The following is a 17,692-nucleotide window of genomic DNA, read 5'->3' as shown; positions in this document are numbered from 1 at the left end:
AAACATCCCCAATATCCACATATGTATTTATTTATAAATTTTGTACACCCAAGACTATATGTAAATAAATGAATGAGCAGGTTAAGTAATGTGTGTGCATTTCAGTGTTTCTTTAAAGGTACATGCACTCACTTTAATTTTTCACCCTGCCATCTGCTGTGTTTACCAACCCGTTAGAAATTGGTTTTTCACTTTGAAATGGAATCTTGACAAATTGGTGATGAATGAAGTTTTTTTAAAGCCTTATCTGTTATCAGTTCTATTTTTTAATGTATCTGTACTTCTATAAAACTCACCCAAATGGGCATCTAAAGACAATGTGCAAATGAATAGAAATAGAAGTTATATTTTCTTCCTTTACCCCAATGGACTGTCTCATGAGTAGCCCACTGTCTGAGGGGCTCACAGCTTGCTCTGGAAGGCTTGGTTAGAATAAGATTCTCCAGTATTAGGCCATTGACTACATGGGAACCCACCTCACCCACTGGCTTACTCCCTTCTGTTAATCCTATCAAAAGTAACTGGCTTGAAACTTTTCAGAAAAAATTAGAATTCAGTGATAGAGTGATGATTTAAAAGACTTTATTTCCAGTGGAATCAGCTTTTTATGGTCATGCTAAATGCCATATTTCATTCCAAATGAAAAGATCAAGACTACTGATTATATTGTAGGATAAGGAGAAAAGCAATAAAGCTGCAGTATATTCTCAAAGCAGGTTAAAAATGGTGTGGCAAGGAAAAGGAGGGTTTTATCTCACAAAGCCATAGACACTGGACAAATTAATTTTCCTTTTGAGCAAATCAGCCATCATCAGCAAGGCCCACTGCAAACTATTAGGATTTGTGATAATAACAAGTGCTGCAGTGGCACTCGGTGTGGTTCTCCACTCTGACATTTCCCATCACTGTGGCCTAAACGGAAGGGAAGAAAGATAGATGATAGACAGAGGCAGATGGATAGATAGGCAGGCTAGCAAAATTGAAAACTGTTCAGTAAAATAGTCTCTAGCCAGCTGAACTGAATAAATGCTTGCTATATGGGACTTCTGTGCTGGTCCAGTGGCTAGGTCTCTAGCTCTCAGTGCAGGGGACCCAGGTTCCATCCCTGGTCAGAGAACTAGATCCCGCCTGCCACAACTAAAGATCCCACATACTGAGTGCTACAACTAAGACCCTGTGCAGCCAAACAAATAAATAAGTACTTTAAAAAACAGACGCTGGTTGTATTTGCATAGTCTCCTTTTCAGCTGATATTTTCATTCCGAAAGCTTAGATTTGCACTGTTATAAGTATTCTATGTTTTCTCCCAACCTGCCCCTTATCACCTCTGTCCACTGTCTTCATTCTGGATAGATCCAGCCTCTGCCCACAAGGTTGCTGACTGTCTTGGTTAAAGCAGACAAGCTCAGCCCTTCGCTCTACAAACGCCCATTGAAAGACTGGTCATTAGCTACCTCTGGCGTGAAGCCCATGGATGTGCTGTGAGGACATTTCTCTGGTTGAACTGTTAGAAAGTTTCTGGGGCCCTTTAGGTCCTCACCTTGGTAAATGCTTTGGCCACACAGCATGTAGCTTCCGAGGTGATGTTCTTGGGGACCAACATTGTCTTCTTAGACCTCGCTGGAGTGGGGTATGCCCTGGAGAAGCAGCACCCCATGCACTGATAGATTGGAGCATCTGGCTTGGAGAAGTATTTGTTTTCTTTTAGCTTGCATTCAGGACAGCCTATCACCAAAAAAAAAAAAAAAACAAATTTAAAAAGAGAGAGAGAGAAAGAAAAAAAAAGAAAGAAAAAGGCAAAGAGTAAAATAATCCAAAAAGAATTTTTTAAAAAAAAACTGTGAATGATTCCTTATTATTGGACAACAAATATTCTTTTTTTCTATTGGCAGTTAAATAAATACTTTTTGGTTGTATGTCCATCTTCACACACAATATCTGTTTGTCCTGACTACAGTTATTTTCATTGGAAAATAATTTTTGCAGCTAGGAAGCATGGAACAGCTCAGTAGTATAAGATTCTTTAAGAATGACTTCTCACTTTCAGTGCTGATAGTATGTCTGTAGGTAGTACAAGACTTGACAGATGAAAACACCATGCTCATCCGAAAGAAGAATTTTGCCCAGAGGCAAAATATTTTGCACTTTAGAATCTACTATTTCTTTCCCCCATAGACACTCCAAATACTGACAGAGGAAAACTTGTCAGAATTAAGAAGGCTTGGTGAGTGGGACAGCCTGCTACTAGATCTGGCATCTGCACTTGGGAACAGAGGTTAAAATATTACCACTTGTCTAGAGAAAAACCATCACCAATAGTAGCTCACAGTTTCATAGCAGATGGGGTGGTATCAGCTACTATATGAGACTTTTCAGAAAATAGAGCAAAAAAATTGACTACATAAAGCAGTTTTGTTTTCTAACTTGTTAACTGATATGAAAATTCATCTACAAAGGCAATGTTAAAAAAATCCCAAATCTTCTGGGAGAAATGTAAAAAAAAAAAAACCACAAGCTAAACTGAATAAGGAGCATTTTTTGCTTGTAAAACTCAGATAAAGAGTAATCAGGAATCTATTTCAGATGGAAATGTACAAGCTGCTATTTAAATGGACATGTAAGATATCATTTTCACTGTACGTTTTTTGGAACCTAATTTAATTTTATGTTCACAATCTAAAAGTGCCTTGATATATACCCAATGGCAAAGATTTGTCACATTTGAAAAGGAGGTAGAAATGTAATTAATGGAGTTATTGATGTACATTTAGAAATGTGTGCTTTCTTGTTACTGCAGACCCAAGTTGGGTCACATACCCTGCATTGTAAACTCTCCATCAGGAAAGGAATGGAGAATTTGCAGAAACAGAGACAAAATGGCCAGAATGACAGCTGCATATTTTCTGTAGTAATCCATGGCTCTTCTGCAAAACAGACATAGGGAAAAAAAGTTACTATAAAATTGGCTTAACAGGCATAACAACAACCAGTAGTTTTAACATTGCTGCAACTAAGTCACCAATGTCTTGACCCCTTGGCCTACAGCTCCCAATACACTTTAAAGCCATGTATAAAAAAGCAATTTCTCTTTAGGAAAGAGGTAGAGAATTGACTCTTCTCATTTCTTATATCAACCAGTATAACCAGGCCTAATGATAACAATAAGAAATTCTGTTTCCAAAATCTTAACATCCTGTTAAGAATCTTTAATTACCTTATTTATAAAATATGAAACTTCAATAGATAATATCTAAGGATATCTATATGATGGATGGATGGATAAATTGACAAGCTTAAATATGATTTATAAAATAAACAGTATTTGAGCCCATCCTTCCCAGTTCCATGTGGGAGAACAGAAGGAAATGACAATGCCTCTCTTGTTTTTTATTCACTGGGGGTAGCTGAGTTGTAAGGCTAGTTATGAATTGCAAAGTAAATGCTAATCTAACAATGTGGTAAGAATAGACAGCAGGTAGTATTAATCAAAGTTTTCCTAAATGCACTTCCTGACTTATTTATACCTGTAGTACAGCTTTACCTAAGCATTCTGAATGCATGAGATCATGTTAAGTAAGGTCAGCTGAATGATTGATCATATCCAGATACTGACTGCATTTAAAAATTGGGTTTTATCTCTACATGTTTCAGAAAAACCTCATGTAAGATAAAAGGGGCAGATGTTTATCGCTGTTTATTTAAAGGGCTTATGTTCAAACCATGAAAGATAAGAGACAGAGAATCAATTACCTATGAAAAGACAATTCAGAACACTTAAAGAATTAACACCAATTTAACAGAATCACTTTTATAAAATGGAAGAGGGAACAGTTCCCAATTCAATTTATGCGTCCAGGATTACCCTGACACAAAAACCAGAAATATACAGAACAAAGAAAGAAAACAAGAGATTGGTACATCTCATGAAATTTATTTTTTTATCTCATGATATTTAGATGGGAAAATCCTAAACAAAATAATAGCAAATTGAATACAGTAATGTATAAGAAAAATTATTCAACACAACCAACTGGAAATAATTTGCAATAGTCAAGACCAGTTCAATATTTGAAAATCACTCAATTGTAATCCACCATATCAAAAGAATAAAGAAAAGAACCATATGATTATACCAATTGACACAGGAAAACATTTGACAAAATCCAATACTCTTTCACAACAAACACTCTCAGAAAACAAGAACCAAAACAGATTTCTCAACTTGATAAAGATTTGATAAAGAGCATTTATAAAAACCTACAGGTAACCTACAGATAATATCATACTTAATGTGAAAAACCTAATGCTTTCCTCTTAAGCTCAGAAGCATGATGAGGATGTCCATTCTCATTACTCTTATTCAATATAGTACTAGACATTCTAGCCAGCGCATAAACACAAATTTAAAAGGAAGAAGTAAAACTGTCCCTATTTATAGATGATATGATCATCTACATTTAAAAAAACAAAACAAGGAACCTACAAAAAAGGTCCTGGAATTAATTAGTGAGTTCAGCAACAAGATTGAATGACAAGAACAACATACAAAAATCAACTACATGTCTATATACTAAAAAAAAATAATGCAGAAACAAATTAAAACACAATACTATCTATACTCACTCCAAAGAAAATAAAATACTTAAGTATAAATCTAATGAAATATGAACAAGACTTGTATGCTGAAAATTACTAAGTATCGATGAAGTAAATCAAAGAAGACCTAAATAAATGGAAAGACAAATCATGTTCATGGATTGGAAGACTCGACATAGTAAAGATATCAATTCTCTTCAAACTGATCTCTATGTTTAATGAAATGTCTATCAAAGTCCTAGCACAGCTTTTGTAGACACAGAGAAGTTTGTGATTACTGAATGGCGAAGGATCTAGAATAGCTAAAACAATTTTAGAAACAAAGTGGGAGAAACCAGACTTCCTGCTTAAGTGTTAAGTCTTACTATAGTAATCAAAATAGCATGATATTAGGAGAAGGATAGATACCTAGACCAATGGAACAGAATAGAGAACCAAAATATAGACTCTACACAAATATGTCCAGTTGGCTTTTGACAAAGATGTCAGAGCAATTTAACAGAGGAGTTCAACTTTTCCAATAATGGCTGCTATAACAATTGGACATCCATAGGCAAAACAAACACAAAAACAGAACATATAAACATATAAAACAAACACCTCAATGTAAATCTCACATCTTATATGAAAATTAATTCCCTGGGGTAGGGGGAGGAAGGCTCAAGAGGGAAAGAATATATGTATACTTGTAGCTGATTCATGTTCTTGGACAGCAGAAACCAACACAACATTGTAAAGCAATTATCCTCCAATTAAAAATAATTTTTTTCAAAAAGTTAAAAAAGGAAAGAGAAAACTAATTCAAAATGAGCCATCCATTTAACTGTAAAATGTGATATCATAAAATTATTAGGAAAAAAATTGACGGGGGCAGGGTCTAGATGAAGAGTTTTTAGAGTAGTCAAAAAAAATTAATAAAAAAAATTGATATATTGGACCTCATCTAAATTATGAGTTAACTCTCAAAGAGGACAAAACTACAAGATGCAGACTTGGAGAAAACGTTTGCAAGCTGCATATCTCACAAAGGACTAGCATTTGGAATATATAAAGAACTCTCAAAAGTCAGTAGAAAAAAAAATCCAATTGGAAAATGGGCATTGCCCTGGAAAAGATATATAGAACCCAGGGATCAAACCCAGGTCTCCCACATTGCTGGCAGATTCTTTACCAGCTGAGCCACCAGGGAAGCCCAAGAATACTGGAGTGGGTAGCCTATCCCTTCTCCAATGGATCTTCCCAACTCAGGAATCGAACCAGAGTCTCCTGCATTGCAGGTGGATTCTTTACCAGCTGAGCTACTAGAGAAGCCCATATAGAAGGCAAATAAACACATTTAAAATATTCTACATCAACCACTAGGGACATGTGAATTAAAACCACAATGAGATATTACATACCTAACAGATAAAATTAAAATAACACCAAATGGATGCAGAGAAACAGGATACTTCAAACTTTGCTGGTGGAAATATAAAATGGTACAACCTCTGAGGAAAATAGTTTGGAAGTTTCTTATAAAACCAAACATGTACTTACCATACCGTGTAGCCCAACAGTTACACTTGGGCATTTGTCTCAGAGAAATGAAAACTATGTTCAAGTAAAATTTGTACACAGAAGTTCAGAGCAGCTTTACTTATAAAAGCCCCAAACTGGAAATGATCCAGATGCCCTCCGGTGGACGGAGATGAATAGTTGGTTGTGCAAACAATGGTACCTCCATACCAGAGAATGTGGTGTAGCAGCAAAAAGGAACACATTATTGATAGACATGCAACTTGGATGGATCTCAAGGGTATCATGCTGAGTGAAGGCTGCATACTGTATGATTCCATTTATATAGCACTTATGAAATAATAAAATTAATAGAGATGGAGAATAGATTAGCAGTTTTGAGAAGTTAGTATTGGAGAGGGAGTTGATGGGAGTAAATAAGTGTGGCAATCCACTCCAGTACTATTGCCTGGAAAATCCCATGGACAGAGGAGCCTGGTAGGCTACAGTCCATGGGGTCGTAAAGAGTCGGACATGACTGAGCAACTTCATTTTCACTTTCATACAAAGATAACATCAGGGAGCCTGTGGTGATGGAAGAGTTCTTTATCTTGATTATGATACGGATACACTAAAATATATTCAGGGTGAAACTGCAGAGAAATACACACAATCCTAATGAAATCCAGATAAACTCTGTGTGTTGTACCAATGTCAATTTCCTGGTTTTCCCTTTGTACTATAGTTATGAAAGGTATTATCATTGGGTTTGTTGTGTGTGTGCTCAGTGCTCAACTGTGTCCGACGCTTTGAGACCCCATGGACCTGCCAGGCTCCTCTGTCCGTGGGATTTGTCAGGCAAGTATACTGGAGTGGGTTGCCATTTCCTCCTCCAGGAGATCTCCCCAACCCAGGGATAAAACCTTCTCTCCTATGTCTCCTGCATTGAAAGGCAGATTCTTTACCCACTGAGCCACCTGGGAAGTGCTCCTGGGGGAATTAGCTAAAGAGTTCTCAGGACTTCCCCATGTATTTTTTTGCAACTTCCTCTAAATCTATAATTTATCAAAACCAAAAGTTTCTTAAAAAAAAAAAAAAAAGACTTTTCAGAATGAGTCTTAAAATTTCACATGATTCAAAACTTGTGGTTATTTTTCATGTGGACTGCCATAATAAGACCATGTTTTTGCCAAATGTTTATATAAACCCATACCTTTTATAAGAATAATTTCTCAGACAGCAGAACTAACAGTTTATAAAACAGAAAGCAGACTATGTACATATTGGTAAGGCTAAAATATATGTAATGTCATTATTTCTACCTGATCTATATACTTACGCCTAGTATTTAGGGGTTTTATTTATCTTCATCCGTGATTAACACTGAATAAATATTGTCCTAAGTCAGTGGCTCTCAACAAGTGATCTGAGGATCCTAAAGAGTTTTAGTGGGTCTGGGAGGTCAAAATTATTTTCACAATACCAAGATGTTGTTTGGGTTTTTCACCCTTACCCCCTCACTAGTGTTCAGTGAAATATTCTAGAGGCTATGTAATATACGACATTGTAACAGACTGAATAAAGAAGCACATAAGAATGTAACTGTATTCTATTAGCTCAGTGCTGTTTAAATTTTTGCTTCAAGGTAAAACAATTCCATTCTTACCACTGACTTTTTTGTTTGGAAACGGTCATTTTTTTAATAAATATATTTTATCTATGTTGACATGTTTTTTAAGTTGTTTTAAAATGAATAAATATTTTAAAACTCATAACATAATTTCTAAATCAAAGACTATTAATAAATATAATTTCATTAAAAATTATTTGAGCTCTTCAATAATTTTTAAGATCATAAACTGTTTCTAAGATTCAAAAGTTTGAGAACAACTTAAGTGATATACAAAGTCACAGGGAAAATATCAGAATTGCAATGGGTTTCCTTTTTAAACTAGTATCATTTTCATGCTTTGATATTGCAGCTCATATATTATGAAAATTCAGCATTATGCAGTGAACAATTATATCAGAATTAATTCAGAGAGAAGCATTTATAACAAGATGGCAGAAAGTGAGAGCACAAAGCTGCTGCACATTTTAGGATTTGCTTTATGCTGAGGGGAAGATTTAAAAAGCAGAACCAAGTCACCATTGCTTTAGCTTTTAATAACAGAAATGGCTTTGTCTTTATTTTAAAAAGAGATGAGATTAACCAAGCGAAAAGGGATTAACTCTCAAATTCTAGGTGTTTCGGAAAACATTTTAACAAACATTTTCATCAGTCTAATCACCCTTAGGTCTTTCTGTTTGGGAAGAAAAACATTAAGATCCAGGGCAGGAACAATAATTATGTTCAGCTGGGATTTATGCAATTTTGCAAAAAATGCTTGATCTAAATCAGATGAACTAATCTCAGTCTCTCCGTATTCTGAGTGAGGACACTGCAGGCATCACAGACTCTAGACATCCAACGCCACAGTCCATCTCAACATCCACTCAACATGCCCTCCCCTCCTGCCACCTGCCCCATCAAAGTAACATGAGGCCAAGGAAATGTGTGTTCAACTTGACCTGTAAGGCCTTTCTCCCATTTCTCAGCCCACCCACCTCAGACTTAGTTTAAGGAGCTGCCAGCCACCAGCTTCATGGTGAAGGTTTCATCCTACTTCAAAGGCAGAATAAATAACTCTCCACTGTGTTTACCTATAACTTTGTTTATAACTTTTAGCTAAAAGTCCACAATCTGTCCTGAATACTAGCCAGTTATGTACGTTTGTCTTTCCATCCATGTAAAGCTTCTTAAGGGTAAAAACGGTGACCCCTAACCCACCCCCTTCCTAGCACAAGGCCTAGAGTATATGCAGTTTGTGTGCATGGATGCTAAGTCGCTTCAGTCCTGTTCAATTTTTTTTGTGAATCCATGGACTGTAGCCTGCCAGGCTCCTCTGTCCATGGGATTCTCCAGGCAAGAATACTGGAGTGGGTTGCCATGCCTTCCTCCAGAGGATCTTCCCAACCCAGGGATCAAACTCGCGTCCCTTATGTCTCCTACACTGGCAGGCAGGTTCTTTACCACTCACGCCAACTGGGAAGCCCCATTGGGACTTTAGATCAGTAATAATATCTATCAAAACTTGCTTGTGTAGAGCTGTCATGCATAATGAGGAACAAGATAACTCTTGAATGACAACTTAGAATAAATGTTTAATTAAATAAAATATTTTCAGATAATAAATTCATTAGAGACAATATACTCATTTGGCTATAAAATTTGTAGCTGGCTAATATATGAATGTGTAAGTGTTAAATATTCTGCAGGTAGGAGTCACTTTATGCAATGATATATTAAAAAAACATTAAGATCCAGGGCAGGAACAATAATTAGGTTCAGCTGGGATTTATGCAATTTTGCAAAACATGCTTGATCTAAATTAAATATACTAAACTCTGAAGTGACTTAGCACGCCCTCATGCATTTTGGGGGCCATTTTTGAAAAGTTCACCTGCCATAGCAGTGAAAACTTAGGGACAATGAACAAAAAGGCTTCTCCTTGAAGCTCCTCCACTCTATTTTTATCAGAAAAAAAAAGTGTCTATAAAGTAAGGTGCCAAGATTGAGAAATCTATCATCCTAGTCTATCTATCCTATTATTAAAAGGCTTCAAGGCAAATTAAATGTACATAGATACATACATATTACATATGTATATTTATATATGTATATGCCTATATGTGTATATTTATATATGTATATTTGCATATGTAATATGTATGTGGATGTGTGTGGATATGTTTGTACATGCATGTATGTACATGAACACATATATATGTATATTACATATATAAAAGATTGTTTCAAGATGACAAGTCTTTGGTTCAATGTGACATCCTGCCCTTCATTTATCTGCAAAGATGCTGTCATTTCTCCCCCCACAGCCAGAGAGTGAGGTTTTCAATTTTTCTAAAGGTGGTAATAGATGGGGTGACTCATCCATACTCTTCATACCAGGAGGAGCAGCTGATTCATAGCACACTTTTGAGATGACTGGTTAGGTGTAGAGGCATAATTCTTTGTTAACAAAACAGACTAAATCTAAGTGATTTCTAGAGGGTTAACCTAAGGTTTCACCTCATTAGCCCCATCTAGCCCAGCTAACAACCAAGAAGAAGAAAAGTAGGCTGCCTTCAGTGAAGGATCACTAATGAAAGGGACCCTTGAAAGAAAAGCCTTTAATCCCCAGCACACTGCCTGGCATGTGATAGGTATTCAAGACATGTTTGTTAAACTGAAGAGAGGTCTGTAAGTTTCAACATCTTGCCTGGCAAGTGCATGCACGTGTAGTCATTTCAGTTGTGTCTGACCCTTTGTGACTCTATGGACTATAGCTCCTCTGTCTATGGGATTCTCCAGGCAAGAATATTGGAGTGGGTTGCCATGCCCTCCTCTAGGGGAATCTTCCTGATGCAAGGATCAAACCCGCTTCTTTTATGTCTCCTGCATTGACAGGTGGGTTCTTTAACACTAGCACCACCTGTGTCTGGAACAGCGAATAACAATAGTTCAGCCTTGATGAAAGATCTGAAGGTGGACAGTCGCAGGGGTAAGTGTTCAGCATCCTTCATCCTTTATCCCACCAACTTCCAGGGAGTGGATCCCTGAACAGGCTCACCTCTACCTCCTATCAACTGACCACCACTGTCTCTTGCTGGATGGCTTGGTCAGTGCTCAGGAAACAGCTGGAGTAGCCTTGACTACTCATTTTCTTTCTTCATGTGCTCTAGTTTCAGTAAGTGGTTTTTCACCCTGTTCTTGTAACATATTTTGAATCCCAGGTCCAGCAGTGTGTGTATTCTGCGATCCCACGCTCCAGCCCCAAATCCTCCAAGTAGACATTGAAATTGCTTCTAGGCCCCAAAGTGACCTTGAGACCCAGCAGTGCATTCACTGATGGTCAAACGATGGCTGAGAGGTTGGGGGGATGGAATGAGGGGAAACTGGTTAATACTCCTAAGATCTGTCTCAAATCCCCTCAACCATTCTTTGATATAGATAATTAATATTTTCTCTAATATATGAAAATCTGAGTTTTGGATGATTTGACAGTTCAACATTGTGAAACACAAGATTTAAGGTCCAAGTTGAACCTTTGAAAGATGCGTAAGGACCTGCTACACACCAGGCACTGGTCCAAGTGTGAGTGACACAAATATGAGTAAGTTTCGTGCTCTCTGACCCAGATACAAAGGTGAATAACTATGAATTAGAGTGGTGAATGCTGCAGTAAAAGTATTTGTAGATGTTGAAACATATGATAGGCTGGGGGCAGGAAAATGGAGAGGTGAAAAGCTAATGAGAATAAAAAAGAACACATGCTTCATGGGGACAAAAGCCATGAAAGTAGTAAATCAATATTTTACCATTTTGACATTTGTTCTGGAGCTTCATGTATTCAGGAGTCCTCATAATTTCCCGTCTAATCACAGAGGTTGCAAATACTGTGGTCACAAATTGCTCCAGCATCCAGAGGAAAGTCAGTGAAGTCATAGAATTCTGGAACCGTATCTGGGATGGGATTTCTGTTGATCAATTACTTAACAGTGCTTTGTGGCTTTGCAAAATTCTAAAAGGGACTCAACTTATTTCCCACATGAAATGAAGAGAAAGAGTGAAAAAAAAGGGGAGGTCTCAGAGTCAAGAGACATATAAAGTACAACTTGTACAACTATACTTTATAAACAAAATCAAAACAAACAAAAAAAAAAACAGGGGTTTCCGTAAAAACAAGGAGAACAAAAGATGGCCTTTAATTTTTTTTAAAAAAAAAGAAAAAAAGAGGCAGTATTGAGAAGGGAATTGAAATGCTCATAGAATTATAAAAATTTCAATTCCTTTATGATCATTCTTGTAACAGTCATATTTTGAGAAGCTTCTTTTCTTTATTTTTTGTATTATACTCTCCTTATCTTTTATCCCCTCAGTCCTGAACCCCCCTCCCATCTCCCACCCCATCCCACCCCTCTAGGTTGTCACAGAGCACTGAGTTGAGCTCCCTGTGTCACACAGTAAATTCCCACTTGCCATCTATGCTACATACAGTAATGTGTATACATATGGCCATTCTGACCGGTGTGAGGTGATACTTCATTGTAGATCTGATTTGCATTTCTCTAATAATGAGCAATGTTGAGCATCTTTTCATGTGTTTGTTGGCCATCTGTATGTGAGAAGCTTCTTTTCTTAACTGACTAAATTTAAGGGGCTTAAAATAAGATGTACACGTTCTACTTTAATTGTTATATTAAGGCACTTTAGACTGTTGTCATAATTATGTAATTAAAATCAGCTCTACCATTACCCTTCTGGCTTTTCTAGCACAAAAGCATTTTTTAACTTTTCTACAAACTAAATCAGCAAGAAATTTAGATAGGACTAATTCTATGCACCATAAAAATACTGTTTTAAATGAGAAATTCAAATATTTGTTGTTTAAAAATACTCATTTTTTTTAAAAATTCAACATTATTGCAGTTATAAATGCTATCAGGAACAAAATATTGAATAGTGTCAACTTATCACACAGAAAAGTAAAACATCCAGAAGCCAGAACAGTTTTACACTGAGCACTATTGTAGCAATATAAGAATCTTCCTTGTAACTTTTAAAATTTGTGAAAACATTTTTAATGTTTATTTGAGCTATCTTCATGCATTTGGCATACCAACTATGATTTCCATTTAAAAGCACTAAGTTATACAAACATTGCCCTAAAGTCTCTCAACTGTGATATGGACCTGAGATTGTAGATTTCTCATTCCCAGCGCCTTATTTTATCAGCATTATTTTTCTATGATAAAAACAGAATGGAACTGCAAAAAGCAGTTCCCTTATCATTTATTGCCCCTAAGTTTCCTCTGCTATGGCAAGTGTACTTCCCAAGATATGGACACAAAAATATCTCTCGGTTTACATTCACTCTGCAGTATGACCTTGCTACTTCCACATCAAAAAGTGGTGTGTCTGTCTTTGTATCCCACTGCTCTACGTGGGCTCTGTGACTACTGACACCGAGGGAATGAGGCAGCTGTGAGAGTACCCCTTACACCAGTACAACACTGGGCCAGTCCTGGGAGTAGCCCTGCACTGACCTAGCAGTTCCTGCTTCCTGGGTCTTAGAAGCCAGCTGGCACGTAAGAAGTGCTACTTCTCTAAGACCACCACACTGTGAGGAGGCTATGAGCCACGTGAACCAGCCCTGGAGAATGAGATGCCACATGGAAAGAAAGAAAGAGGCCAAAAAATGATAAGTAAAGAAGCCCTCTGGATGACCAGCCCAGTCAACCCTTTAGATGACTCCAGCCCCAGTCACTGTCGGATCACAAATGCATGAGAAACGAAAGTTAAGAACTGCCCAAGGACTTCCCTGATGGTCTGGTGGTTAAGACTTCACCTTCCAGTTCAGGGGCTGCAGGGTGGATCCCTGGTCAGGGAGCTAAGATCCTAACTGCCTCGCAGCCAAAAAACCAAAACATAAAACAGAAATGGTATTGTAACAAATTCAACAGACACTTAAATAAAAACTGCCCAACTGAGCCCAATCCTGAGAGCCCAATCCTGCAGAACCCTGAGAGATAATAATAACTTTCTGTTTTACCCACTAAGTTTTTAAGTACTGTGAGGCACAGTAATACATAACCAGAACAACTGCTGTCTCTTACAACAAAAACCTCTCCTCCAAGGTCTGAGATATGGGACCCCAGTCTTGACTCTCCTTTTTCTTCTGGTACTTTTCCTCTGTGAGGTGTAATTTATATAACACACATTCAGTTAATCTATTAGGGAGAAAAGTGTGAACAACTTGGATTTAGAATTGTACACAGTATCTGTCATACTGAATTCAGTAATAACTTCCACTTTACAAAGAAAGCCTACTATTAATTGAGTACTTGTGTGTGCTAGGTATTCTTTTGAGCACCTTGAACACAAAAATATATTTAATACTCATGGTGACACTGTGAGGTGTTCCTCTCATTTTGGCAGATAAAGAAATTCCGTAAGTGAAGTAACCTAGGTAAGTTTATAAAAATCATCACTCCCATAGCTAAGATTTTAGAAGGTCTCTTTACAACTCTTTACAAGCTCTGAATCCCATATTCCTAAACTGTTTCAAATCTTTATATTTCACAATGAACTTCTTAAATGGTTTTCTCAGGTGATATGCTACAATTGCTAAGTTGCTTCATTCGTGTCCGACTTTTGGCAACCCTACAAACTGTAGCCTGCCAGGCCCATCTATCCATGGGGATTCTCCAGGCAACAATACTGGAGTGGGTTGCCATTTCCTCCTCCAGGGGATCTTCCCTATCCAGGGATGGAACCCGTGTCTCTTATGTCTCCTGCATAGGCAGGCAGATTATTTACCACTACCACAACCATACACATAAATAAAATACTGACGTCTTTTCATTGAGAGCAACATTATGTTGTGCCAGCTTAAAGATCATTGCTTGTGTAGTTTTTTATTTTGCATATGTTTCTGACTTCACCTTCTTCAGAACAACCTTAAGAAAGGGATTTCATTCAGATAAAGAGATAATTTATATCTGGTCAAGTTATGAGGACTAGTGTCTGATTAATGAGAGTGGGAAAAGTAGACAATCATTAGCTTTAAAAAAAAATTTTTTTTTGATGTAGATCATTTTTAAAATCTTTGTTGAACTTGTTACAATAGTGCTTCTGTTTTACATTTTTTGGTTTTTTGGCCTCGAGGCATGTGGGATCTTAGCTTCCCGACCAGGGACCGAACTCACCCCCTGCATCGGAAGGTCAAGTCTTAATCACTGGATCACCAGGGAAGTCCCAAGCACGAGGTTTTATATCCATTCTCTCTACAGTTCTATAAGGAAAGCATTATGGCACCTATTTCAGAAAAGTAAAAGGATTTGCCAAAATCATCTGGAAAGTGAACTGATCCTAAGATAGTGCCCTTCATCTGCCTAGAAGCACACAGTTAATCCAAACTCTTTAGAGCATTGATTTGAGCATGGATCATGCTGTTGTCTTTTCAAATTCAATTCATAACACTGCCCTTGATTCAGCTCCCACTCTAGCCTCAGTGCACTCTCAATCGCTCTCCCTCTCTCTTTCTCAGACCCCAGTGAACAAAGAATGCTAGAGCATTTCTATATGGTTATCTCTGAGTCTGATGAATCAAGAAATTACTGGATTCTTTTCTACAATATTACAATGAGTATAGTCAACGCTATGGTCTTTCTGGTAGTCACATACAGATGAGACAGCTGGACCATATAGAATGTAAATGCCAAAGAATTGATGCTTTCAAACTGCAGTGCTGGAGAAGACAGCAAGGAGAACAAACCAGTCCTAAAGGAAATCAACCCTGAATATTCATTGGACAGACTGATGCTGAAGCTGAAGTTCCAATACTTTGGCCACCTGATGCAAAGAGCTGACTCATCGGAAAAGGATCCTGATGCTAAGAAAGACTGAGGGCAAGAGGAGAATGGGGCAACAGAGAATGAGATGGTTTGATGGTACCACTGCCTCAGTGAACATGAGTTTGAGCCTACTTCAGGAGATCGTGAAGGATAGGGAAGCCTGTTGTGCTGCAGTCCATGAGGTTGCAAAGAGTCAGACACAATTTATCAACTGAGCAACAACAACAATGGGTAATGCTAAAATGTTACACACCAAAACCAGAATTTGCAAGGATCCTAAGTTGATAGTAAACTACTCTGGGATTCACAATCTATAAAAATGGAAGTTTGGTGCTATAGGTCATGCTGTTCTCAATGGAAATATGAATTGATTCCTGTACATTTTCTCTTTGTAAAAGCAGAATATTTTGCTCTATTTTTGCACAAAATGCACATTACCTTCTAATTTTACTATTTTGTCTCCTGGCTCTTACTTTGAGTTTTAATGTAAATTTGAGAAATATACAATAAAACTGAGAATTTGTTCTGGAACATAATAAATTGCTTTTCTAACACTGTTCACATGCTACTATTTTCAGCAAGAAATGGTGAGAAATATGACTCAAAATTTCAACAACTCTATTACTGCAAAAAAAGAAAGAAAAGGGGAAAAAGAAACTTAAACCAAAGTCAAAGTTAAAATGAAGACACATAAACTTTTCATAAATGGTGATTGTTCTTATCACTTAAAAATAACTCAAGACTATAGCTAAGTATTAGAATCAAAATATTGGGTGACCAAAATTTTGAGTAATTGAATTGGTGTTAAGTCAAGTAATTATTTAAAAGACATTTTCAGAAACTTAAAAATATTCCTCCATTCTAATATAAAATATCTTCTTTTTGGATGGAGAGAGGGTAGTAGAACTTAGGAAAAGAAAGTTCCCATAAAAGTGACACGGAGCTTCTGTATTCCCGAGAGACCCATGTAGTGTCAGCTCATAATTCTTCCATTTGCCCAAATCCTGTTTCTCAAAAAAAATAAGTGTGGGGGGGGAGCACTTTTATTTTCTAGTCTTAATTTCCTAGCCAGCTGCCATTCTAAGTAGCACTGATGCAAATATAACTTTTAGCAAACATTTCTGGAAACTCTCAGCAGAACAAACAAATTCGAATTAGCCAAGTGATGTTGAATTGCAAGGTCCATTAGTAACAGTGGGAAATACTACTGACACTTATTTTCGTGGCATTCTATGAAAGAAGAAAAAGGAAACAATGCTGTTCAAGAGATTTCAGTGTTACAATTCAAGTCTACCCAAGAACATCTATTTGAAAAGAGACGCAAAGCCATGGTCATTCAGCTGAACAGGTGAGCTGCTTTACCACTGACCAGCTTGAATATAGTTATGCGTCATTTAAAAACTGATGACGAAACAGTATCAGCAACTTACATAAGGTCTACTCTCCCTCTACCTGACCCCTGGAAGCCACTGAAACGGATGCCTTTCAAATGACATCCAATATCTCTTGAGAAAAATTTTTAGTTCCTGACAGGCACTCAGACATCACAGCAGGAGACAGTTGGTTTCTGGCTTCAGTTAGATAACATCTTAGCCTGTGATCACAGACCACAATTTTGCAGACTTCCTCCCAATTCAATCATGAGTGCTGAAAGGAGAATGCATAAATGCCTGTCTCTCTTCTTACTAGGGTTTATGCACAACCAGCTCCCTTGTATCCTCAAATATTTTACCCCTCAATTAAAATCCCCCAAATTATTTCATTCATTTTACCGTCCTCTGGATTTTTGCAGAATGTAGTCAGGGCAGTTGACTGTGGATCTGAAGAAGAATTTTAGTTTTGTCTTGTGATTTCTCAGCAACTGCTTTTAATAAAGTCCTCACCTGTCTTATATACCAGCAGAGTCATAAAAGCTGCATGTTCCCACCTACATCTAAGTCCAGGGATCAACAGTAAATTCCACCCAATGATTGAATGGTACTTCACATAATTACCATGACATCAATTTTATCTTATCTTGTTTCAGCCCTTAGATTATTTTTTGTTTTGAGCCATTTTCAGATGGTGTTGACTGCAAGGTCAGCCTATGAAACAAGAGAACTCTGTTATTTTCTACATAATTTTTTCAAGATTTATACACAAC

General features: G+C 37.2%; 1 protein-coding gene across 1 annotated transcript; it reads right to left on the bottom strand.

Moving 5' to 3' along the window:
* Window positions 1-565: 565 nt before the first annotated feature.
* CGA (glycoprotein hormones, alpha polypeptide) lies at window positions 566-17,467 on the bottom strand. The gene is made up of 4 exons (XM_086317828.1): window positions 17,322-17,467; window positions 2,818-2,924; window positions 1,541-1,725; window positions 566-912 (listed from the first exon to the last, which is right to left on the bottom strand). Exons 2-4 carry the CDS (start codon window positions 2,915-2,917, stop codon window positions 835-837), a joined length of 363 nt encoding a protein of 120 aa, XP_086173954.1. The 5' UTR covers window positions 2,918-2,924; window positions 17,322-17,467; the 3' UTR covers window positions 566-834.
* Window positions 17,468-17,692: the final 225 nt, after the last annotated feature.

Source organism: Bos grunniens, chromosome 9 (genome assembly GCF_055505025.1).
Source record: "Bos grunniens cultivar Pamir isolate PY7600 chromosome 9, Bosgru_T2T1.0, whole genome shotgun sequence".
Lineage (NCBI taxonomy): Eukaryota > Metazoa > Chordata > Mammalia > Artiodactyla > Bovidae > Bos > Bos grunniens.
This window is presented reverse-complemented; position numbering and strand designations above follow the sequence as displayed.

Excerpts from the sequence above, each read along its gene's own strand:
- CGA (XM_086317828.1), bottom strand. The coding sequence starts at position 2,917 with ATGGATTACTACAGAAAATATGCAGCTGTCATTCTGGCCATTTTGTCT. Across the intron at positions 1,726-2,817 it reads TGGAGAGTTTACAATGCAGG|GCTGTCCTGAATGCAAGCTA; the intron begins GTATGTGACCCA and ends TTTTGGTGATAG. Across the intron at positions 913-1,540 it reads TGGCCAAAGCATTTACCAAG|GCCACAGTGATGGGAAATGT; the intron begins GTGAGGACCTAA and ends CCTTCCGTTTAG.